This window comes from Rana temporaria, chromosome 4 (assembly GCF_905171775.1).
Source record: "Rana temporaria chromosome 4, aRanTem1.1, whole genome shotgun sequence".
NCBI classification, from domain to species: domain Eukaryota; kingdom Metazoa; phylum Chordata; class Amphibia; order Anura; family Ranidae; genus Rana; species Rana temporaria.
Genome location: NC_053492.1, coordinates 240846634 through 240871375, shown reverse-complemented (window position 1 = coordinate 240871375; position 24742 = coordinate 240846634). Strand labels below are relative to the sequence as shown.

The 24742-nt window shown below is 43.2% G+C and overlaps 1 protein-coding gene across 2 annotated transcripts; it reads right to left on the bottom strand.

Annotated features, from left to right (window-relative positions):
* Positions 1-1212: 1212 nt before the first annotated feature.
* On the bottom strand, positions 1213-20866 carry LOC120937097. Of its 2 annotated transcripts, XM_040350074.1 has the most exons (9): positions 20602-20865; positions 20389-20465; positions 18884-18980; positions 17544-17652; positions 13719-13963; positions 12771-13412; positions 12566-12638; positions 11404-11490; positions 1213-2740 (listed from the first exon to the last, which is right to left on the bottom strand). In XM_040350074.1, exons 4-9 carry the CDS (start codon positions 17595-17597, stop codon positions 2372-2374), a joined length of 1470 nt encoding a protein of 489 aa, XP_040206008.1. In that variant the 5' UTR covers positions 17598-17652; positions 18884-18980; positions 20389-20465; positions 20602-20865; the 3' UTR covers positions 1213-2371. The 2 variants fall into 2 exon arrangements, with proteins under 2 accessions (XP_040206008.1, XP_040206009.1); XM_040350075.1 differs by lacking the exon at positions 18884-18980 and having other exon boundaries at positions 20602-20866.
* Positions 20867-24742: the final 3876 nt, after the last annotated feature.

Below are 24742 nucleotides of genomic sequence, written 5' to 3'. Positions count from 1 at the left end.
GTTAGGCACAGAGATAAGCAGGCTGAACAGCAGTTCCGCCTGCGTATCTCTTTTGAGAATTTGGCCCTATATGAACTGTAGTGCCTATTGGTGTATTTCCTTAACTGCATGCAACAATGCACCACAACAATGTAATTTCAGGATTAAGTGAATACTATATTTTGTAACCTATATTGGCAAGTATCAGTGCCTGCTATAAATGTTTAGTCCTCAGAAACTAATGCTGGTCCTGCAACTAATAGGTTGAACTTGAGTAGAGATTTTAATGCCTTATCACTCAGCGTGAAAAAGTGTGACATATTTTCTTTGTTTCTTCTGAAAAATGGTGGACAGGAAGCTTAAAGTATATGTAAACCCTCAGCTTGTAAAACTACCCATTCAGTTTTAAATAGAAATGAAAGGCAAAACATTGATCAGGACAAGTCTAATCATTAAAGGAGAGCAGGCTGAGCTTTCAGCGCCGCTAGAGAACTAACCATGCTGTGCTCTCATGTCTAGTGTGATAATTTTTTAATAGGAAAGCAGAGTGACTGTCAGGGACACCAAGGATTTCACATACTGTAAAGGAAGCAAAACAAGAGAACAGGATACATTTTCATACAACTACATGGTACAGCAGGCACATCAGGAATCTGAAATGTTGGGTTTACAGATTCACAAAGTGATATCCTTAGTCTCCAAAAATAATCACATCCACTACTTAAAGCGGTAGTTCACCCTCCTTCACCCCATTATTCCATTACTTTCGGCATCGTAGCGCGAGCTACGGTATGCCGGTCCTAAATTTTTAATCCCCGTACTCACTGTGCTATTGTTGATTGAAGAATCCGACTCCCGCGGGGAATGGGCGTGCCTATGGAGAGGGAGGATGATTGACGGCCGGCTCTGGCACGTCACGCTCCCCGAAGACAGCCGGAGTAGGTCTCGGCTATTCACAGCGCCTGCGCACAGGCTATGCGCAGGCGCCGTGAATAGCCAAGCCTATTTCGGCTATTTCCGGAGAAGCGTGACGTGCCAGGGCCGGCCGTCAATCACCTTCTCTCACCATAGGAACGCCCATTCCCCGGATTCTTCAATCAACAATAGCACAGTGAGTACGGGGATTAAAAATTTAGGACCGGCATACCGTAGCTCGCGCTACGATGCCGAAAGTAATGGAATAATAAAAAAAAACATTTTTTTTTTTTAACAGGGTGAACCCCCGCTTTAATGGCCTTGTACTCTATTTTTCATGAAACTGAATTTGCTGTTTTTTTCTGCCTCTTTGTAATGTCCTCCGTAAATTCCCGAACTTCTCCTTTTCTGCTTCACTTTAGTTATTTTGGAATGATCAGTGCGCGTCACTATGTGAAAAATGAAATGTAAAAATTCAGTACAAGGTACAAGCGCAGGCGATCCACCACCGTATGGTGAGCTGGGTCCATAGTGGAGGGTAAAAGTATTAATTTCTCTCCCCTGTCCAACGGTGAAGGCACGCCCGGGTGATACTTTCTAGAGTATACCATCTATGTTTACACAGATCACTTGAAGCATTGATCAACGTGTGTTGATTTGGGACTGGCCTCCCCCTATTTGGATGTCCACTGATGAACTTTATAGTGATAGTGGTTACAGAACCCTGTAGTTCATTTCATTCATTTAGTGTGGATTTCTACATCTCATTTGTTTATATTTGTTTTGTGGCATCTGCATATTTTTGTTATATGTATATTATCCTAGGTATTTTGCATTTTGGATATACCTTGTTGTACTGAATTTTCACATTTCATTTTTCACATTTGTTTTTGTGTCATTTGCATTTTTGCTATATGCATAATATTTAAGGTGGTTTTGGATATACTAGACACACACCATACTGTACTTATTCACTTTTACGGTTATGTGTATTGTTTCACTACATGCTTATTAACCCATAGATCACCATTGTGTCTGTTTTAGACGTGTATATCATACACTGTGTCTCACACTTTGTACTTTTGTGTACTGTATAATAACTCCTACGTTTTTATGATTTAAAACGAATATGCTGAAATTTGCATTTATTACTGTAGATATAAAAGAGAACACCTATTGGGTGCAGGAAATATACATGAAGTAATAGTCTTCAGATTAGGCCTGATACTACTGGATAGAGTGGGCATGTTTTCACAGATGTATGGGACTATTACTAGTTCAGAAAAGGTCTTAGCCAGGCATAGCAACTAGACCCAGCTCTCCCATATTAGTCTGGTTTATAGACAGGCTCATAGACATATACGCTAGTTGTTGTAGCAAGTTCAGGTTCTGCTTCTTTAAAATGGCGGCACTACGACTCTGTATGCAATCTTATGTTCTTGACTACGCTCTGGCAGTATTTTTTTATTTTGTCCATTTACTCTTTTAGTTTGTGCTTATTTGCATCCTCCCTTGGCAAATTTTTCTCCAGGTTTTCTACCTGACGTACTTCTCTTTCAAGTGACTTAAAACAAAAAACTTTTTCTTTCACTTGTTTATAAAAAGTCTGCTGTTCGTCAATAAGCTCCCATTGCATCAGTTCCTGGAATTTCCTTATCTTTTGGTTTTCCTCCATAATGCACTCTTCAATGGTATATACTTTTTCCAGTTCCTGGATGATGTTACACAGATGCCTTTGGTTTTTCATGTTCAAGCCTTCATCGTATTCTTTGGTAGTATCTGGATGAGCTGAATCCAAGCATCTTTTTTTTTCTAGAAAAGCGTATTCTTGATCCACTCCTATGCTCTAATTAAGACAAAAATAAATTTATTCATTCATTTTATCATAAATAAAGTTGGTGTGAGTACAGTATTCTTGTTTAGTAAATCACATTAATATACTATGGAGTTTTTATTTCTATGCTTCCTTGCTTTACTGCCTTAAAAAACACATAGCAAAACAAAACAATTTAAATTGAACCGCAATCACACCCCCCATGGGGGCACGCAGCGTGGCAACCAGTTGTGTGTCAGTCTGATACACCGCATCTCCGATCAAGGTAAAGAGCCTCTGACAGAGGCTTTTTACCATGTGATCAGCTTTGTCCAATCACAGTATCAGTTTTTCCTCTACTTGCACTGACAGACGCAAGTGAAGGAGAGCTGATCAACTGCTTTCCTGACAGGAGGGGTCTACACTGATTGATTATCAGTGCAACCCTCAAGGATGCCCACCCAGGACCACCAGGGATGCCCACCCATGGCCACCAGGGATGCCCACCCATGGCCAGCAAGGGTGCCCACACATAGCCACCAGGTATGCCCACCCATGACCACCAGGTAAGCCCACTAGAACCCACCAGAGATGGCAATCATTGCCCATTAGGGATGGCACACAGTGCTCATCAGTGATGCCTGCCAGTGCCTCTGATCAGTTCTGCCTATCAGTGCCATCTATCAGTGCCGCCTATAAATACCCATTAGTTCTGCCTTTAAGTGACAATCAGTGCCACCTATCAGTGCCCATCAGTAGTTTATATCAGTGCCACCTATCATTGCCCATCAGTGATGCTTATCAGTGCTGCCTATCAGTGTTGCATATAAGTGCCACCTCATCAGTGCCACCTCATCAGTGCCAATCAGTACTTCCTCATCAGTGCAACCTCATCAGTGCCCATGAGTGAAGGAGAAAACATACTTATTTACAAAGTTTTGTAACAGAAACAAAGACAATTTTTGTTTTATTCTCTTTTTATTTGTAGTGCAAAAAATAAAAGCCCCAGAGGTGATGAAATACCACCAAAAGAAAGCTCTATTTGCGGAGAAAAAATGATAAAAAATTTGTTTGGGTACAGCCTCGCATGACCGCACAATTGTCATTCAAAATGTGAGAGCGCTGAAAGCTGAAAATTGGTCTGAGCAGGAGGGTGCCCTGTATTGAAGTGGTTAAAGAGCAGCTTGCAGTGGACTCCGGGGGTTTATAAGACACTGCAAGCAAGGCAAGGAATTTAAAAAGTAAGGCAAAACTACTGCAGGAAAAGCTAAAAATTTGAATAAGCGGGGTGCAGCCCTTATGAACATAAAAGGACAAAGGGCCAAAGCCTATAGGTAGGTCATGTGCCGCTGTAACTTCGCATAGGCGGGAAACTGAATCTGATCAACTCAAATAGCGATGGCTGAGTTGATCAGACAAAAGTGAGGCAAGACCTGTGATCTCCAGGAGACAACAAGGGACTACTTTATTACGGAGGGGGTTCCTAGAATAGAAATAGATGGGATTATTACACCAGCTTTGCTTAAGAGGTGGAAGCAAATGGCTAGGAATGTTATATTCAGTCACATTGGGTGTTTTTGTTATCATAGACTGGGGCACTTTGCTAGAGAGTGCCATGCTGTAAAGACTAACTAGAACCAGGCTTGTGTTTCCAGGACAGCATGAAGAGGGATGCAGATTTATTCTTTCCACTGGAAATGGACAGATAGGGAAATATAAGCAGTTAGCTATATGTTTGGCACAGTTGGAAGGAACATATAATCAGCTTTGTCCTTGAGAGGTGCAGCAGGCAGAGCAGATGACCAAGCCAAATAAGATGAGGCTGACCAGAAGAAGAGATAATTTCCTGATGATGGCTGAATTGGATTGGACTTTCATCTGAGCATTTCCATATTGTCAGGAGGACATTGCTAAACCTGATTCAAAGACTATTGTAGCTTGTCCATTTCACCCTTTTCAGGACAAAGGCTTTAAGAACTGCTGAGAATTGCTAAGTTTCCAATTTTTCCTATATTATGCTACAAAAACCAAAAGGTGGAATGTGTTGCTGTGGCTATTGTGGTGATTTTTACAGCATACAGCATAAATATATGAAATAACACATTTTAGTTACCATGTTTTGTTTTTAGAAGTTGGGCTTCCTCCATTAATATGATAATTAACTAGTTTGCCCGGTTTCATCAAGCTCATGGAGCAGGAAGTGATGTTGGCGAGAAGTAGGGGGGAGGAAACAAAGGACTTGAACTTGAGATCCTGGATAGAAGTAAAACAAATCCAGGACAGAGAAAGAAAGGAACTTTACCTGGGGATGACACTAGATCCATAACCCAAGTTAGGTAATTGTTTAGCGTATCCCTATCGCATATGCTGTCATGCTAGAAAGGATAGATAGCCTGTGCATGTGTATAATATATGCATTTTTTGTGATAGTCTGTATGTTGTGTATTGTTTTCCTAAAATTGTACATGGTTTGTGTGTGTGCAGCATTCTTGTGTAAAGCACATTAGCATACTACAGAGGGTTTTTTTTTATGCTTCCTTGTTTTACTGCAAAGTAGTCTTAAAAGGCACAAAGCAAAACATGAGGAACTGTAGAATCCTTGTGGAAGCAACTGGTTGTTCAAGTTGGATACTGCATCTTTTAGCCTGTTGCTGTTGTCTCCCTTGAAATTAAAGGTTTGCAGTCTTTTCCTGGTACATAAAGCCAAATGCTCAAGCTATACAGTAAAACATTGGATTGAGAGTACCTCTGAGAGTGTTTTGCAAGACAAACTATTTTTTTTAATTAATTTGATAAATGATATACAAGTAGCATCATGTCACAACTTAATATAAAAAAGAAGAGAGGAGCCTCTAAGGCCTCGTACAGAGGAGAGGAAATCCGTTGGCCCGGTGATGTGCGCGACCCTGGAAGGTAAATACTTCCACGCATGCGTCGAATCACTTCGACGCATGCGAGGAATGGGGATCGGGCGGACTTATCCGGTGAGTCTGTACAGACGACCGGATAAGTCTGAGGGACTGGATTCCAGCGGATAGATTTCTTAGCATGCTAAAAAAAATGTATCCGCTGGAAATCCGTCGGCTGGATTTTTATCCGCTGGGAAATGTCCGCTCGGGCCTACACACGACCGGATCTGTCTGCTGGAACTGATCCGCGGATAAATCCCAGCGGACAGATTCGGTCGTGTGTACGGGGACTTAGTGTAGCGATGTGGTTACATTTAATGAAGGTACAACATTTACTGTAGCAACTCACATGGTTGATAAATAAAACAGGCACATCTAAGTATGCAGGCATGCGGGGTAAAGCTGTCCACATAGACCATCCTCCGCACTGCCATCGACATCATCCCTTCCACGCTGCGCTTCACAAGCGTATCAAGCCTCACTTTCAGATCGCTCTACTGCAGGGTAGTCTTTCCTCCTACAATTGCAGACTGACAGCAGTGAGAGCCGGTGGTGCGGAGAATGGTCCGTGTGGACAGATTTACCCCGGATGCCTGCATACTTCGATGTGCCTGTTTTAATCATCAACTATGTGAGTTGCTAAATGTTTTACCTTCACGAAATGTAACCATATTGCTACACTTCGAGGCGCCTCTCTTCTCTTTTATACTCTGTAGCTCCTGCTGGATTGTGCTTCTAATCCCCTTGTGGAGGCTTCCATTTGTGGACACTTATGGACACTTTATGGTTACACAACCTGGTCACATTGCTATAATCTTTTTATATGGAATATAAACTTAAAGACTTATGGAAAAATGGTTGCGAAACAAATCATTTGAGTTTCCTTTATTTCTTATGGGGAAATTTGCTTTGATATACAAGTGCTTTGGATTACAAGCATGTTTCCGGAACGAATTATGCTTGCAATCCAAGGTTTTACTGTACTTGCTTATTATTTATTGCACCAAAAATTTTAAGTGGAATTAAACCTCCCCTAAAATGGAGCTTTAGCCATAAAGTACTAATATGCACAGCATATTGGCATATTATGGCAAACTTACTTGGCTAGTGATCCTCTTCAGCATTGCCCTGTCAAAGCCTCCATCAGTCATGGGTGCTACTATTCTTTCTCTCTTGTCCTTCTGGGTCCAGATGCTTGGTTGACTGAGCCATGATGATGTCACCTACAACTCACATCATCACAGCACAGTGCAGTGCCATAAATGTATGCTAAGCTGCACATGTGTGTTTTAGTGTACACACACACTGGCAGGCAGGGAGACCAATAGGGTATTTTCTGTCATAAAATTACCACCAGTTTGTATTTTTAATTAAATTCCACTTTAAAAAGTGACCATGTGACCTTATGGCTACAAAAAGCTACACGCTAAATATATAGAGCTATTTTGGTATTACATTATAGGTTAATGTAGCGGCTAACGAGATCATAAGAGTCATGATTACCTTTTGCAGAAGGAAAGATGCCAATCAGGTTATGTCACAATAAATTATGCAAAATAAACATATCAGGAATGCTAAAAGGTATGCAAAGGAGTTGAGCTATATTTAACAGTTAACATATGTAGAACTGGCATTACGAAAGAAATAAGTAGAACAAATATGTTTAATATGTTACTCCCTTGGTAAATTCATCCCTAAATTTAAATCACAAAGTAGAGATGTGGGTTTGAACTTGGAGTCCTGGGTTCAATTCCTTCCAAGGACACTTACTGTCAGGTAAGTGTTTAGGGAAGGGGAGGAAAAACTACTGGAGTGTTTTTTATCTTAATTAGGGTAAAAAAAACACGTAGACTTTACAACCACTTTAAAGCGGAGTTCCACCCAAAAGTGGAACTTCCGCTTAATCCACTCTTTGCCCCCTTACATGTCACATTTGGCATGTAATTTTTTTTGGGGGGGGGGCTTCAGGAGGAGTGGGACTTCCTGTCCCACTTCCTCCTTCCGCCGAGGGGCTGCTAAGGCAATACGTCATATCGCCTTTTGGCAGCCCCTCCCTGTAGACGATCGCCTGGGACACGTGACAGGTCCCAGGCGATCGCCTGTCCAATCGGATGGTGCAGCGCCGCTCGCACATGCGCAGTGGGTGCCCGGCCGTGAAGCCAAAAGAATGAAGATGCCGGCCGGAGAGGGGGGGAGGGGAGTGGTGCCCCGGCCGGTGCGTCGCTGGAACGTGGAGCAGGTGAGTGTATGTTTATTAAAAGCCAGCAGCTACACTTTTTGTAGCTGCTGACTTTTAATAAACATTAAAAATTACTGGAACACCCCTTTAAGGTACTAATCTGTATTTTAACTGATGAGCTGTCTTGCCTCCCCTATTCATTTATATAGCACTTGTGCCCACTGCAATACAAGAGCCCCACATGTAGCAAGGTACCTTTGGTCTAATGAGAACCTCCAGTTAGGGACAGCTGACATCCTTCTGTGTAGAGTGGGTGACAAGGCATGGTGGGTGTAATGCAAGGTAGATTCATGGGTGCCAGACACTTCTTGAATGCAAAGAGATTTATTTTCTCTTAAACAGAACAGTGGGAGAGAGTGTTTAGGACCAGGACACCCTTTAGTAGTTGCCATGGTAACTAGCAGACTCTGAGAATTCTATAGGTAGACAGCCATGCAGGGAAAAGCACCCAACAGGACACCATGGGGCAGATCCTCGTACAGCGGCGCATCGGTACGCCGGGCGCAGCATATCTAAGATACACTACGCTGCCGTAACTTATTTATTTTATTTTGAATCCACAAAGAATTTGCGCCATAAGTTACGGCGGCGTAGTGTATCTCTGGCGGCGTAAGGGCGCGGAATTCAAATGGATGTAATAGGGGCGTGTTTTATGTAAATACGTCATGACCCGACGTAAACAACGTTTTTTTTTAACTGCACATGCGCCATCCCTGGGGGTATCCCAGTGCGCATGCTCGAAATTTGACCGGAAGAAGCCAATGCTTACAACGGTGGCGTCATTCTACGCAAATTCCTATTCGCGAACGACTTACGCAAACTACGTAAAAAAATCAAAATTGTACGCGGGAACGACGACCATACTTAACATTGAGTACGCCTCATAACAGCACCTTTAACTATACGCCGGAAAAAGCCGAACGAAAACGACGTAAAAAAATGCGCCGGCCGGACGTACGTTCGTGGATGGCCGTAAATAGCTAATTTGCATACTCAACGCGGATTTAGACAGAAACGCCACCTAGTGGCGGCCGAAAAATTGCATCTAAGATCCAACAGCGTACTAAGAAGTACGCCTGTCGGATCGATCCCAGATGCCGTCGTATCTTGTTTTGTGGATACAAAACAAAGATACGACGCGGGAAATTTAAAATTACGCCGGCGTATCAATAGATACGCCGGCGTATCAATAGATACGCCGGCGTAATCCTTTTGTGGATCTGCCCCCATGTCTGCATATGTAGGATTGCTGTCTCCTATGGCAACAGTCTTATAACAGTTTCTAACACAAGTTGTAATGAACTTCTGTACTTCCTCTACAATCACTTCTTAGATCTTCACTCCACTGAGCTCCCAGTCTCTCCTTACTAGACTTGCTGACCCTCTGCTACTGGATCTCCCAAGCTCTTCCAACCTTCTCACTGAGTATCTTCCCTGCTGGGTTCCTAGCTTGGCACTCACAGATACTCCTCAAGCGTCACCCCACTGGCCTGCTCAGTCCCTGGTTTGGCACACAAGGCTGCTCTGCAAGCGTCACCTCCGCTGGCTGGGTCTTGGCTTGACAACTTGTGAAGTTTTCCAATTCTTCACTGTCCCCGCTTGGTGAGAATACTGCTCCGGGACTTGCTTCAGCTACTCACTGTAGTGCCTGGTAATAAGATGGTTGGTACCTTAGTGGTGACAACTTCCCCTCTACCTTCGACGGGTTCTCCGGCTGGCAGAACCGTCACTTATGGTTGGACTGCAAGCCGAAGTCCCAACCTTATGCTGCTCTCTTGCTTCTGGATAGGCCCTCAGACAGCCTAGCAGACGGATGTCCCCAGGGTAGGCTTCAGGCTCTGGCTTAGCAGCACAACACATATTCACCAATGCTGCATCCTGGCCTAGGCTGACAAGGCCCAGGCCTAGGGCAGCATTTTGCAGGGGGGCAGCACGGAGAGAGTCCCCGCCGGCTTGCTCTACACTGTTAGTGTAGCGCCAGTCTTATAGGGCAGACTGGGCTGAAAATTAGTCTAGTGCCCCCATAAAGCGACCACACTGCTCCGGTATGCCGGTGGCCGGCATCCCGCAAGTGTGGGGGGCGCTTCTAATTTTGACTGTACTATCATCCTGGACCACAAACCTTTCTCACTGTGCTATATATTTTCTGCTGCACCATTGGCATGGTTATATCTTCTTAGTCCTCCCCATAAAATTATCAGAAATTTGTGCTTAGAACTATAGGCAACACTTTTTTTTTTCATTTTTGGATAGTGTAAGGGAGGATTATAGCCCCTTGTCAGATTATTTTTTACCATCCCTGTCCCATTGCAGAGATTTCCCTTCACTTCTTGCCCCATAGCCAAACAGGAAGTGAGAGGAAATCTATGCAAATTAAGGGAATCCATTTCCCTCCCCCAGGCCCTCATAACTGGTGTCCCCACTTGAAAAGGGATGTGGCATTGACAGGAAGGGGTGGGTCATATTTAAATTAGGTGTGCACGAGTTTAGTCAGGCCTAGGACAACACAAAACCTAAATACACTACTGATATCCACCCAGACAGCCGTCCAGGTGTCACAAAACCCCGATCACCTGACCTCACTCAAATAAATAGGCTCTCCCAGTAGGCCAAGGGACCTAAGAAAATCCCTGCCCATTGGCTGAGATACCCCATCTAGTCTTAATCTGTCCTTGAAATGCCCTTGTCTTATCTAATGTCACCAGATACCTGGCCATCTAGTGACAGAAGTGCAGCAATTCCAGAATTAGGGTGGAATCAATTGATCTCCTATCAATTGGCCAAGGCAACTATACCTGGCAGGTAAGATTACTAGCCATCGGGGTGATGGTGCCTAACCATCAGGGTGATACACACATAAAAATACATGTAAATACTTCCCAGTGCTGTGGGCAAGGTAAGGTAAGGTGTCATGCAGTAGGCAGCCAAGTAAGGCCCCGTACTCACGACCAAACATGTCTGCTGAAACTGGTCGGCAGACCAATTTCAGCAGACATGTTCCCTCGTGTGTACAGCCGCGCGGACAGGATTCCAGCAAACAATTGTCTGACAGACCGTTTCTGAGCAGACAACTGTTTCCCGGACTTGCTTTAAAACAGTCCGCTGGAAACCTGTCCGCCCGGACATGTACGGTCGTCTGTACAGACCTACCGTACATGTCCTGCCGCCCGCCATCCCTCGCATGCGTCGAATGACTTCGACGCATGCGTGGAAGCATTTTCAAGGCAGGCCGCCCACGCCGGCGCGTCATTGTCGCGGCGACACCGCGTCATCGACGCGTCGACACCGCGGACACGCCCCGCGTATTGTTTACGCGCGGTCTTCTGTTCGATGGTGTGTATAGCCATCGAACAGAAGTCCCCGGGCAGTCCCCGGCCAGACATGTCCGATGGAAACGGTCTGCAGACCGTTTTCATCGGACATGTCCTGCCGTGAGTACTCGGCCTAACATGTTCACTTGTCTTGCCCATCTGCAGATATGAACTATACTACTGCCTTAGATTACACTTCATGAACATGGCACATTATATGTTAGTACATTTGCATACATTTTGAGAGTCGTGGTATCCTGGCAGGTGTTGCTGGTCATGTGGTAAGGTGTTAGATTTTTTTTGATTAAGTACATCTTCTTCCTCCTTAATAATACAAAGAGCAATCATGTTATTACTATAATTAAACAGAAATAAACCATACATGTAATAATGCACTAGTTCTATAAACAAGCACAAGCCCCCTGCTTGAACAGGTTATTGGGAGGGGTGCACAGCGATATAATCTTTCCTGTACTTTTGCCTTCTACTTAAAGTGATACTAAACACACACTGTTTCATTCACATTGTCCCTTCTATTTCTGTATGTGGATGATGGCACTGTAATAATTTTAATTAAAAAAAAAGTACCTTTTTCCTAATACACAGCTGTCACATGACCCAACTTTTTCCCAGCTTGTCTGCAGAAAAACATAAGCATGAGGAGCTTCTAGTCCTCTACTGCTGGTCACTGTCACTGTGCGTTTGGTGGCACAGTGGCAGTAATTGATGGGTTTTTTTTTTCAGTTTGTTTGCGCCCCCCCAAAAATTTGGAGCACCAGCTGCCACTGTCATAGAGTAGTGTGTCAGTGGAGAGTCATGCCCTGTACACACGATAAGTTTATCTGATGAAAACGGTCTGATGGATTTTTTCATCAGATATCCGATGAAGCTGACTGATGATCAGTCGTGCCTACACACCATCAGTTAAAAATCCGATTGTGTCCAACGCGGTGACGTAAAACACAACGACGTGCTGAGAAAAATGAAGTTCAATGCTTCTGAGCATGCGTCGATTTGATTCTGAGCATGCGTGGATTTTTAACCGATGGACGTACCCACAGACGATCGTTTTTTTCTATAGGTTTTTTAACCATCAGATAATTTTAAAACAAGTGCCTAGTTTTTTGACTGATGGATAAAAAACCGATGGGGACTGGAAACTCAGAAGAGATCAATGTGTGTGGTGGGTATAGTATCTTACTGTCTGAACAGCTAAATATACTGCTGGAGACAGAATCCTTTGGAAACGAAAACAGGAAGCTGGAAACTCCTTAACCACCTTTAATGATATATAAAGGATAGGGTATAGGTATGATGTTTGAATGTATCAGATGTTAGATTGTCCTTAGGCAAATGTGATCATGTGAAACATGAAAAGCAAAAGATGCTGGTACTACACCTGAAGTATAGCTTCAGCACGTCTCAGCAGCTCTTCGATATTGCAGAGGACTTCTTCTTCCCTGTATATTAGTCTGATTAAGAAAATGAGATACAATATAAAACAGTACAGCCTCCATAGTGTATGTCAAAGCACACCTATGCTCATTAGTGAATTTACTCTGGTGTGAGCGCATAGTGGTTACATATGTGTCAATAACACTTACCGATTGCAATTGGAGTGCTCAGAATGGCAACGGTTCAAAACAGTTCTTGAATGGGCACCTATTTTACAAAAATGTTTAGTTAAGCTATGAAAGATGTCCTCTTTGTTTGGGTAATGTTCTATTATCTCATCTGTGGAACTGAGGGACTGGCAACTGTCGGTCTGGATTCCACAGTTTTTTCTAGTTCCTATAGGCTTGCAAACAATGGCCTGGACACCAATGGACTTAAAATAAGGGTTATGATTGTCAGGTATCTGTTTTGTAGCATACATCTGATCAAATGTGTTTATAGCTTGCTTGGCACTATATTCCATTTTAACATGTTGTTGGGGTCCATTAGAAAAGTTGGCAAGTGGTAAGCTCAGCCATGGATTTATTAAATCATGTATAGACTGACTAGGTTCATTATTTCTTAAATGTTCCACAGGGGCAGTTTGTTGAACCCCAACATGTGGTAAAGTTTTCAGGTCACAACGAGTTTTCGCTGGAAATACTGAGAAATCATATGTACTATGATCTAAAGAAGTTATCTCTAGGGCAGGGTCTTTGGAAATAGTGTTCTTCAAGGATATAAGTTGCTGTAAGTCACTTTGATGGACTTGTCCAGATTTGCTCGTCAAAATATTCCACAGCAGAAGACACCTATTAGGAGGGGAACAGAAATTCTCTCAGAGATAGAATATCTATATACAGTACATAGCTATATATATATATATATATATATATATATATATATATATATATATATATATAGATAGATATTTACAGTATATATATATATATATATTATATATAGATGTATATTTCTATTATAGAGGAAAGAAAGCAGGAAAATAGTTAAAATTGGGTATTTGCTCATAAATAAAAAATGTTTTGAAAGAAAGTAAATACAAATGCTTATTATATTTCTCCGTACAAAGCAACTGTGTTGTAATCCAACAAACATACCTAGAAGACAAGTGCATCCCTTTTTTCCTTAAGCTTTCTGGAAGTAGGCTAGAAAGTTTGGCAAGTTCTAGCCAGTCCTCTGGATTGTGTGGTGACACCTGAGATAAAAGAGCATGGTTCTGTCTTCTCCATAGAAGGCTAATGTATACCATCTGGCTTCTGTTGCTTTCCTTCATAGGTGTCTCATTCCACAAGGCATCTTTAATAGAAAGCCGATCTAAAATCTCATATTGCCAATGGGCAGCCTGAAATACCAAGAATATTCACTTTTATACAACAAAATGTTTACATTTAAGGCAGGAACTCAGAGTGCAGTATTGTAAGTAATAAGGTAGTGTTTTGTGCATTGCTTTGTAATTTGGGAGCCCTCTAACAGTTGATATTCTTTTAATTAAAGAAAATATAAAGATCAAAATGGTTCTCATGAAAGCTTACCCCCTACTCACAACTTCGTGTGCCCAACTGTGGTATTTAGAGACTGAGAGGTTTCCACTCTTCTGAATTGTGACTATGGCGCTACCATGTGTACAGGACACCGGGAATGTGTCCTGGATGGCAGGTACATTCCCCAAATGTTCAAGTTGTGGTCCCTTTAAGGGAAACAGTCGCAGGGCTCTGTGGTACTCAGGGGTTCTCACCCATACAGAGTGAGGTGTCCCAAGTTAAGTTTGGCTGAAGAGGACTGACTTCTAGGACTCTCTGGATTGCTACATTTATATTAAGGACCCAGGATTTCAAAGGTTCAAAGAGACTTTGGAGGGGAAGAGCCTTAAAACCCTGACTACCAGGACTTTGGTCTCGAAGGGGTTAAGTCCCAGGTGATGGGGGCTTGAAAGGCAACAGAGGCAAATCAGCACCTGTGTTAAGGAAGTGAGTGGAAGAGAGAGAGACTCACAAGCTGTGCAGCAAGTGTGCAGCCAAACGAAGATACGGGCTGCTAACCCCCTTTTTTCGCCTGCCTTGCACCCCTACTTGGAAGAGCCTTGTCCCTGCATGGGACCAAAGACTAGCGGTGAGCCTGCTGTTTGATTACCACTACCAGGATTTGGACTGTTTGATTACTTTGGCTGAAGTAAGCTGTCATTTTCTTTAGTTGTAATTAAAATAAAAGAACTGTTTGCTTTCATCAAACTGGCTGGCGGTTGTTACAGAGCTTCCCCCAGGTTACACATGTCTTGCCACGCTCTTAGGACTGTGGGTGTCCCTTCATAAGGGCTCACCAACCTAGCCATTATCTTAATATACTGTGTAGTGATAAATACAAGCAAATAATATACTCCCAAACAAACTGAGTTAGCAGGCATATCAATCATTTGTAATCCTTGATCTATAGCACGAGAAGAAGTCCTCAATGTCCAATATGACTTACGCGTTTTGAGAGAGACCTCATCTTCGTCAGAGGTGGTCTGAGAAAGAGCGGTTGCTCCTCGAAACTGGTAAGCCATATTGGACCTTGAGGGCTTCTTCCCGTGCTATAGATCAAAGTTTCCAGAACTGGCATATAATTTGCTTTTAGTTATTAAATGGTGTTTGAAGGTAATGAGCAAGGGTTCACCACCTTAGCTGATTGGCCGCCCAGGCCTGAGCAATGTATCCTGCAAATCTTTTCTTGAACATTCTGAACTGCAAAATAAAAAAGCCAGTTTCTTTAGAATTCAGGATTTATACTATCACACTACTAAAAGTAGGATTTTTAATAACAGCTTACCTGTAAAATCCTTTTCTTTGAGTATACCACGGGACACAGAGGTCCCCCTCTTCTATGAGATCCTTACTGCTTTACTACAAAAACGAAGGTACTTCCTATATGGGAGGGGTTATATGGAGGGGAACTTGTTCTCATTGGTTGTGCCAGTGTCCAATCACCTCTGGTGACCATACAACCCACTATGTAATGACTAAGGCTGTGTCCCGTGGTGTACGATAAAGAAACAAGCCCTTAAAAAAAGCCCTTAAAAAACTAGCCCCCCTCATTGGATCCCTTAAATTACACACCCAAATTGCTGAAATCAGCAGGCCAGAAGAACATTATTGAACACACTGCAACAGTAATTAGCTGAGCTGCCTGAAAGTCTTATGCCGCGTACACACGACCGTTTTTCATGTCATGCAAAAAAACTATGTTTTTCTCAACGTGATTTGTCGTGATTCCTCTCAAGCCTGCCTTGCATACACACGTTCGTGAAAGAAAATGCTCTAGCAAAGCGCGGTGACGTACAACACGTACGACGGCACTATAAAGGGGAAGTTCCATTCGAATGGCACCACCCTTTGAGCTTCTTTTGCTGATTTTGTGTTACTGCGTGTTAGTAAAGGTTTGGTGAAAGACGATTCGCGCTTTTCAGTCTTCATGCTTTTCAGTCTGTTACAGCGTGACAAATGTGCTATCTCCATTCCGAACGCTAGTTTTACCAGAACAAGAGCTCCCGTCTCTTAACTTGCTTCTGAGCATGCACATTTTTTTACCCCTCGTTAAAGCGTACACACGACCGTCTTTCACGACGTGAAAAATGACGAGAAAAAATAGATCAGGGTCTACAATTTTTAACGGCATTTTTCTCGTCGAGAAAAATGCTCTGGAGCATACACACAACCATTTTTCACGAGCAATTTAAAAAATTGCATTTTTCTCGTCATGAAAAACGGTCGTGTGTACACGGCATTAGGTGTGAACAGACATGTAAATAAAATGGTTTCAAACGCAAAAAGAAAATATATATATATATATATATATATATATATATATATATATATACACAGTACATTGCAGCTTACCAATCTTTAAATGTGGTGGTTGCATCACCATTAATTTTTAGGCTTTTTATTCCTTTATTTTTCAACTGGTGAGAAACACATGTCATGCCATATTGTCTACTTTATCTGTAGAGGAGCAACAAAGTCACCTTTTGACAGCAGGAGTATGGAGGGTGTAGTGTTAGATGGAAAATACATAAATGACTAACAAATTAAAGCTCAACACACTTTTCTTTTTGGGATAAAGCTTTTACAAATAAACAAAAGCTGACCATTTAACTCAATGGTGTCAAACTCAATTTCATTGTGGGCTGCATCAGCATTATGGTTGTCCTCAAAGAGCCAGTTGTATCTGTAAGACTATATAAATGCATGCAGGCCTTTTTGTTTTTGTCTCAGAGAATAGTTGCATGAACTCACCCACAACCCCAAAACCGCAAATTGCGTGTGTGGCCAAATTGCACACAGTGGGAGGATCTTAAATGGGCAATAAATACCAGGAGTGCATTATGTGCAGAGTTCAGTGATACTCTAAGTACAGAGTGCCGGGGTTCAGAGGTGCTCCATGTACAGATTGCAGAGTTCAGAGATGCTCAATGTACAGAATGCAGAGTTCAGAGGTGCTCTATGTACAGATTGCAGAGTTCAGAGATGCTCCATGTACAGAGTGCAGAGTTCAGGCGTGCGCTATGTACAAAGTGGAGTGTTGAGGAATGAACTACATACACAGTGTGCAGGGTTTAGCTACCTTTCACAGGCTGTTCACGTCTCACCTCCATCCCTCCCCTTGGAGATGAAGGCCACATGAAAAGGCCTGGTGGCCAGATTCGACCTGTGAGCCTTGTGTTTGACACATGTGATCTAACTGCTACCTTTGCTGGATAGCTTGGTCTGTTAAAAGAAGTTGAAAAATAACCACAGGATCAACAGGTAAGAAAAACTGTCACTGGTCTGCATGGTTAATGCTAGTGACATTTTTCATCATATACTTTATGTCATTTTTGATTTTGCCTTTAGTACCACTTTAAACATTTCTTTAGTTTACATGAAGAAGCAAGTTTATATACTTACTTTGTTTAAAAGGTAATAAAAATCGCAGATTAATTGGAACTGTTGAAATGTCATCTCTGTTCTTGTCGACTATCACCTCATCCTTTCATATATTATTTTGTGGTCCTTTCTAGTTAAATACAAACAAGGACTGAGTTTATTTCACTTATCAAATTTGTAAAAAAAAAAGAATAATGACCTAAATCAGATAAATGAAGCTAAAAATTTCCTTAAGACTCGGTTCACATATATGCGAATCGGATGCATTTTAAATGGGATCCGATTCGCATTACATGTGAACCAGCAGCCTTCTCAATGCATTACTAACCTAGTCTCTAAATACCAACCAAATTCAAGACCTCCTGCTCTCTAGTTCCCTCGTCACCTCCTCCCATACTCACCTCCAGGACTTCTCCCGAGCCTCTCCCATCCTCTGGAATTCCATATCCCAAACTGTCCGACTATCTCCAACTCTGTCAACTTTTGGGTGAGCCCTAAAAACTTTTCTTTTTAGAGAAGCCTATCCTGCCTCCAAGTAACAACTGTACTTTAATTTTCTTCATCAGCTCACCCCCCCCCCCCCCCACAGTTTTTGAAAAAAAAAACTAAAAACCGGGAACCTGATAGATATTGAATAGATGAGGGTACCACCATGTATAATGGTAGGGTGTGTACATTAGATAAACTTCCACAAAAAAAATTATGTACACCCAAGGATTATATCCTCATAGCTAGTTTATTGAATTATAAAACAGCATCACATGATATAGCTCTCCAAAAGTAACCCCTCCCCCCGTGTGTCTTCCAAAGACCAGTGCCCTCCCTCCCCCCAACCCTGTAGTGGGTGTCCCACACCTATCCCTCCCTCACTTCTATGTATAATGGTGGGGCTTTGGAAGACCTCCCCCTCTGAGCTAAAACCAAGATACTGTGTGAGCTACCCCCCAAGATGGTATCCCTTATAAATTCACCTGTAGCCAAGGAACCACTGCAAATGATGATAAGAGTGGGTTGTCATTCCAGGAACCTGAATGGGCGAATGCAGTAGCCACTTTCATCACAGGTAAATCTGAGAAACAATCCCATAGATTGGTGGCAACAAGGAAGCTCATGTGGCCAACAGGAATCTGGATATTAGGTAGGGACCCACACTCCGTTGATCGCTCCACACCTGTACCACATCAGTAGGGTGTCATAAAGAGGTTCCAGCCCACACACAGTGTTCACAGCAAGTAGTTTACACATAAAATACAATCATATGATTGCATCAGATCCAGCCAGTCTATGACTGCGTCCTAGCACTCCGGGCACCCTGATGTAACCGCCAATATGATCAGTCTACAATGTGTAATAGTACTCACTGTCCTGCTGCCTCTTGTAAGGGCTTGGTGTTGGTTATGATCTTCTGATATTCCAGATCTTGATTACTGCTCAATGAGTGTGGTCAGATTTGCGATGCTGTGTGTCAAACAGATAATTCAGTGCAGGTGGTAGTCCTGTGTGAATGCTGCAGACATGCAATTCCCATGTTGAGCCACTTTCCCATGTGCAGGGAAAGGTAGGGGGAGACAATCCAAGCAAACCAACCAAGCATCAACAGTGGAGTTGGTCCTGATGAAGTTCCGGGAGGAAGAAAACATATGTAGACAGACCATATACAGGAATGGACCCCCTACCCCCTGATGCGCCGCATGCCTAACCACTCAGAGGAACCTACGGGTGTCCCCAATCACAAGGACTGACTTGCAATTTGATGGTGTGTGGCCAACTTTGCTGTTGATGCTTGGCTGGATTGCTTGGATTGTGCTGTCTTCTCCCGCGTCACTATCTTCTTCCTCGCCGCCAGTTACCAATTAAAAACAAAAAAGGCAGAAGACGGCTCTGGGAGAAGACGGCAGCGGGAGAAGATGGCTCGGCGAGAAAACAGCTTAGAGCTATTTATTTAAAGGACTTGTCAAAAAACAGCTCTTGTTTTTTGTCCTCTACAAATCCATACAGACTGCAGGGTCTGGTATGGTCCTTGGGGGGGACCCAGCGCCTTTTTTTTCGTGATTTTTTTTTAGCCAGCATTTTTTTTTTCTACATTCAGCTGTCAGCGGGGAAGCGTACTTGCGTTTTGGATGCGGGTCCATTGAAGTGTATTACATGCAAATTGCTGCATTTGCGGGAAAAAAGTCCCTGACCCTTTCCAAAAACACAGAGGCAAAAAAATGCATTGATGTGAACGTGTTCCATAGGAAACGTTAAAAAAAATTCCCTGCAAAATGCATCACATTTTATGCTTCCTGTATCCCCTATTAGATTCCATTCTTGAAATATTTGCATTGCTAGAAATTGACTGAATATTTGACAAGGCAGTGTTACGAAGATGTGCACAGTACAGTAGGATTTAGGAAACGAGAATTCATTTCTTAAAGTGACACAAAACAATATTGTTATTTTACAAAAGTAATTCATACACATCCACTACTTAATGGCCCTGTAATATATTTCTGTAATCCTTCTCTCCCCACCACTTCCATTTGCTTGAAACAAGTAGTACACGTTAGTTGCGTTCATGTACACATCTCTGTGCACACTACAAATCACATAATCCATAGTCCATTTTAGGGGCTACGTTCCAACATGTTATTAAAAGGAAGTTGGATCACAGCAACAAAAAAATTAATTTGGAGATTTGGAGGAAGCTTAGAGTACCGGTAATTGGAAATTAAGAATACATACTTGTATTGAATTTGTTTTAAACCCCAGTTTAGTGTCACTTTAACTGATCCTAAATCTGCTTGCGTACTAAGATTTGCTACACTGTACACCATTGATGTTCTTTTTACTGCTTTTTTGAGTAAACTCAAAATTCAGGAATTACCTTAATCTGTAGTTGCTTCTTAGCTGCTTTGAATAATGTGAACACTAAATGGCAACCAATGACTGTATCTTTCAAACCTACAAAGCAAAATGCAAAGCACACAAATCAGTATCTACAGCAGCCTATATGCAATTATCTGTAAGTGCTCTTTCTATTACAATGAAGGTGATGGTTTCTTTTGGTTCATATACACATAGAACATTCTTATCTTACCAATGATGGTCCTTGCCTCTAGTTTTTTTCAGAATATGCCTGCTTTTAGACAGCGCCATTACAATGTGTTCATCTCAAGGTAAATAATAAAGGCAAACAGTCCTTCTTTCTCTGTGTTTCAAAGTAAAGAAGCTGAATGGGAAGAGTGTATTTTATAGCTTCTACGAATCTACGTAATGCTGAAAGTGCACCCCTTTATTATCCTTCAATAACAGATCGCCTGCCTATTGAAAAACCTGTTTCCACAGTAACGTCATTTGCTCAGACGCATCCATTTGCTTACAACAAAAACAAAATGAGCAATAGTTAAAACAAAAGGGCAAAACACGCTTGTATGAATTGAAAATAAATAAATAAATTTGCCGAGTATAGGACAGAGACAACAAGAATGAAAAATGGTTTACATATTTTATTATTATTTAATCCATATATAAAGGCAATATTAATAATTTTATACTGTAAACTGAGGACGCAAGTGGGACAGGTTTAACCCATTCTCTTTAAATAATACAGTATGACTTACTGAATATAATAGCCTAATACTGTATGTACAGTATATTTGTACATAGGAAATATTACAGATTAAGAGTATTGCAGCATGGAGTTAATCCCTTTTTGTGCATGTTTGACAACAGCCAAAAAGCTTAGCCACTTGGCCTCCAGAAGATTCCATATCAGGGGTCTCAAACTGACGGCACTCCAGCTGTTGCGAAACTACAAGTCCCATCATGCTTGGAACTTTCAGCCTTGCAATGCCCCATGGAACTTGTAGTTTCGCAACAGCTGGAGAGCCGCAAGTTTGAGACCCCTGTTCTATGTTCTTCATGACCAGACCATGTTTTGCTATTTAGCACTGTGCTACTTTAATTGACAATTGCTCGGACATGCAACACTGTACGCAAATTAAATTTATATAATAATTTTGGACACAAATAGAGCTTTATTTTGGTGATATTTGCTCACCACTGTTTTTTTTTTAATATTGACAAAAAAAAGACAGAAAATATTGAAAAACAAACAAACAATATTTATTTTATCGTCCATAGACGACACAGCCTTCTCAAGCCTTGACAAGTGGGTTATGTTCCTGTTCACAGGAAAGGACTAGGCAGAATATGTTAGATAATTAAATACATATTACTTTAACAGAGTTGAACAGCCCCACCCAGGGGGCAGTCCCTCCAAACATAACCCTCCTCCCTGCAGCATGCAGCCTGTTTTTTTCTGCCTAGCAAAGGAGAAGGACGTATGGCTCCCTTTGGGCCCAGCGCCCTGAGGAAATTTTTTGTTTTATTTTATTTTCCTCTAAATTTTATTTATTTCAGAATCTTCTATCAACTACCAGCTGAGTGACAGGCGGGATATATAGATCCTTGTAGTCTCCTTAGTCCGGCCAGCGAGCGTGAGCACACCATTTCTAAGGGCTGGGTCTGCCACGACATACCTCATGACTCCTGGGGTGGCGGTGGGCTTTTTTGCTCCAGGGTCCACATATGACTAGGCTGTGGTGTGTCTCACTCACAGTGGACTGTGCCGACAGCTACTCCAACGCGGTTGTATGCCTGTCAGGAATACGCCAGTGGTCCTCGCATGGACGGGTAAGTACAGTCCTTCCTGCCTTGGTGGGTCAGTATGGCTGGGCTTTCCTGGGGTTAGGGGGTCCTCATATCCTCCCTTTCCCTGCTCTCTGTCATATTTCCCTCTGCTGCTCTACTGGGGTGGACCTGTGGGGGGCTCCTTTTTCCACCAGGGGACTGTGGGGTGTCTGGGCCCATATTTTTCTGTGGGGGTGTGCTTTGCCTCAGGGAGGCCCCATTAGGCCTTCTCATCCACATCGCGGCGCTTTGCCGCCACTTGCTATTACGGTTGGCCATTTTACTGTGGCCGTGCCCTGTTATTCTTCTTCCCCCAAAAACATGCCAGAGGTGGCAGCTGGTGCTCCTGCACCTGCGGTTCCCATGGACACTTTGTCGGCAGTCCTGGAACCATTCGTTGCCAGGGTGGAATCGGCGCGCGGGCGTAAGGGGGGTAAACAGTGCCCCCTCCCCCGCCATCTCCTGGGGAATGCTCTGACTCAGACCCAGGCCTGGCTGCGGCACAGGACCCTGGTTCTGTGTTATCAGAGGATGTGGACCAGGACCTTCCTTGTGAGGAAGACTCCTCGCTTGGGTCAGGACAGGGCACTTGTTAGTGCGCTTATCAGTGCTGTAAGGGACTACCTTAAGCTGGATAGTGCAGCTGAGGCATCCACTGAGGGCTCAGTCATTTTTGGGTCCAACAAGTCGGACCGCTCTGTAAAGGTTTTTCCTTATGTGTCCTTTTGTGACAAGTTCATTTATAAGGAATGGAAAAAGCCACAGAAGTCCTTTGTAGTTCCTCAGCGCCTGGCGATCCATTTTGAGGACAGCTTTTTGAAAGAATGGGCTTCTCCTCCAGTAGTTGACCCCCGGTTGGCCGGTTAAATAAGGTGACCACTCTTCCTATAGAAGAGACCCCTGCCTTTACGGACCATACTGATAGGAGGTCTGAGGCGCTGACCCGCTCCATGTTTACCATGCTGGGGTCTGCATTGCGGCCTATTGTGGCTGAAACCTCGTGTCCCAGACACTCACTGAGCGGGCAAAGGTTTTGCACCAGACTGTGGAGGAGCACCAACTCTCTCCCGAATTTATTAGACTGGCTGACCAGTTGGTCCAGGGCTTTGTATATGTCTGTGATGCTACACTGGATGCAGCCCCCTTGATATCCAGAGCTTCTGTTTTGGCGGTGGTTTTGCGCCGCCTGATTTGGCTGAAATGCTGGTCTGCTGACCAAGCATCCAAAAAAGCCCTGGCAGATTTACCCTTCAAGGGTGGGAGGCTTTTTTGTACCTGGCTGGACGACATTATCAAGGATGTCACTGGGGGTAAGAGCACTCTCCTCCCTCAGTCCACCAAGGGGAATGAGCCGTGCCGTAAGCCAGGTCTTTTGTTTCCCATTCAGAAGATGTATTTTCATCAGTCAAGGCCTGCGGGTAAACCCTCCCAGGCTGACAAAGGCTCAGCTGGGGGACAGAAACGTCCCTGGGTGCGTAAGCCAAACAAGCCAGCATCCAAACGCCACTGCATGAAGTCTTGCCCCCCGCCCAACTCATGGGTGGGGGGGACGGCTTCACAGGTTCACAGCTCGGTGGACCTCCCTCCTCTCCGACCATTGGGTCTGCGAAGTGGTCTCTTCGGGGTACAAGATAGAGTTTCTTTCCTATCCACCGAACAGATTCTTTCCCTCAAGTCTCCCTCTCCTTCTGGCTCGTCGGTCTGTCCTACTAAGAGCAGTGCAGGACTTGCTAAGTTGCAGGGTAATTTTACCCGTTCCACAGGAAGAGAGGTTTTAGGGAGTTTATTCGAATCTGTTTGTGGTCCCGAAGATGGAAGGGGTCTGTCTAATTTTGGACCTCAAAAGTGAGGAAGTTCCGCATGGAATCCATTCGCTCGGTGGTGGCTACACTCCATCCGGGGGACTTTCTGGCATCCTTGGACATCAAGGATGCATACTTGCATGTCCCAATTTGCGCAAATCACCAGAGGTTTCTGCGCTTTGCGATAGGGGATGACCACTATCAGTTTGTGGCCCTTCGTTTTGGACTAGCGTCGGCACAAAGAGTTTTCACCAAGGTGCTCGCACCGATCCTAGCTTTGCTGCAGCTAAACATTTGAACTGAGGTCTATATTTTCAATAAGAATATCTATTAAATATAGTTATATTTCAGTTTCATGAGAACATTAGTGTATTTTATCGCAAAGACGTCATTGGTTTCGACGTGAGCATAACTTACGTCCCGCTCTTTTCTCAATCGACTTACGCAAACGACGTAAAATTTCAAAACTCGGCGCGGGAACGACGGCCATACTTAACATAGGATACCCCTCACATAGCAGGGGTAACTATACGCCGGAAAAAGCCAAACGCAAACGACGTGAAAATAATGCGCTGGGCGGTCGTTTCTGAATCGGCGGAAATCCTCATTTGCTTATTCGTCGCGTAAAAAAAAAACGAAACGCCACCTAGCGGCCGGCCTGGAATTGCAGCCTAAGATCCAACGGTGTAAGTCACTTACACCTGTCAGATCTTAGGGATATCTATGCGGAAACTGATTCTATGA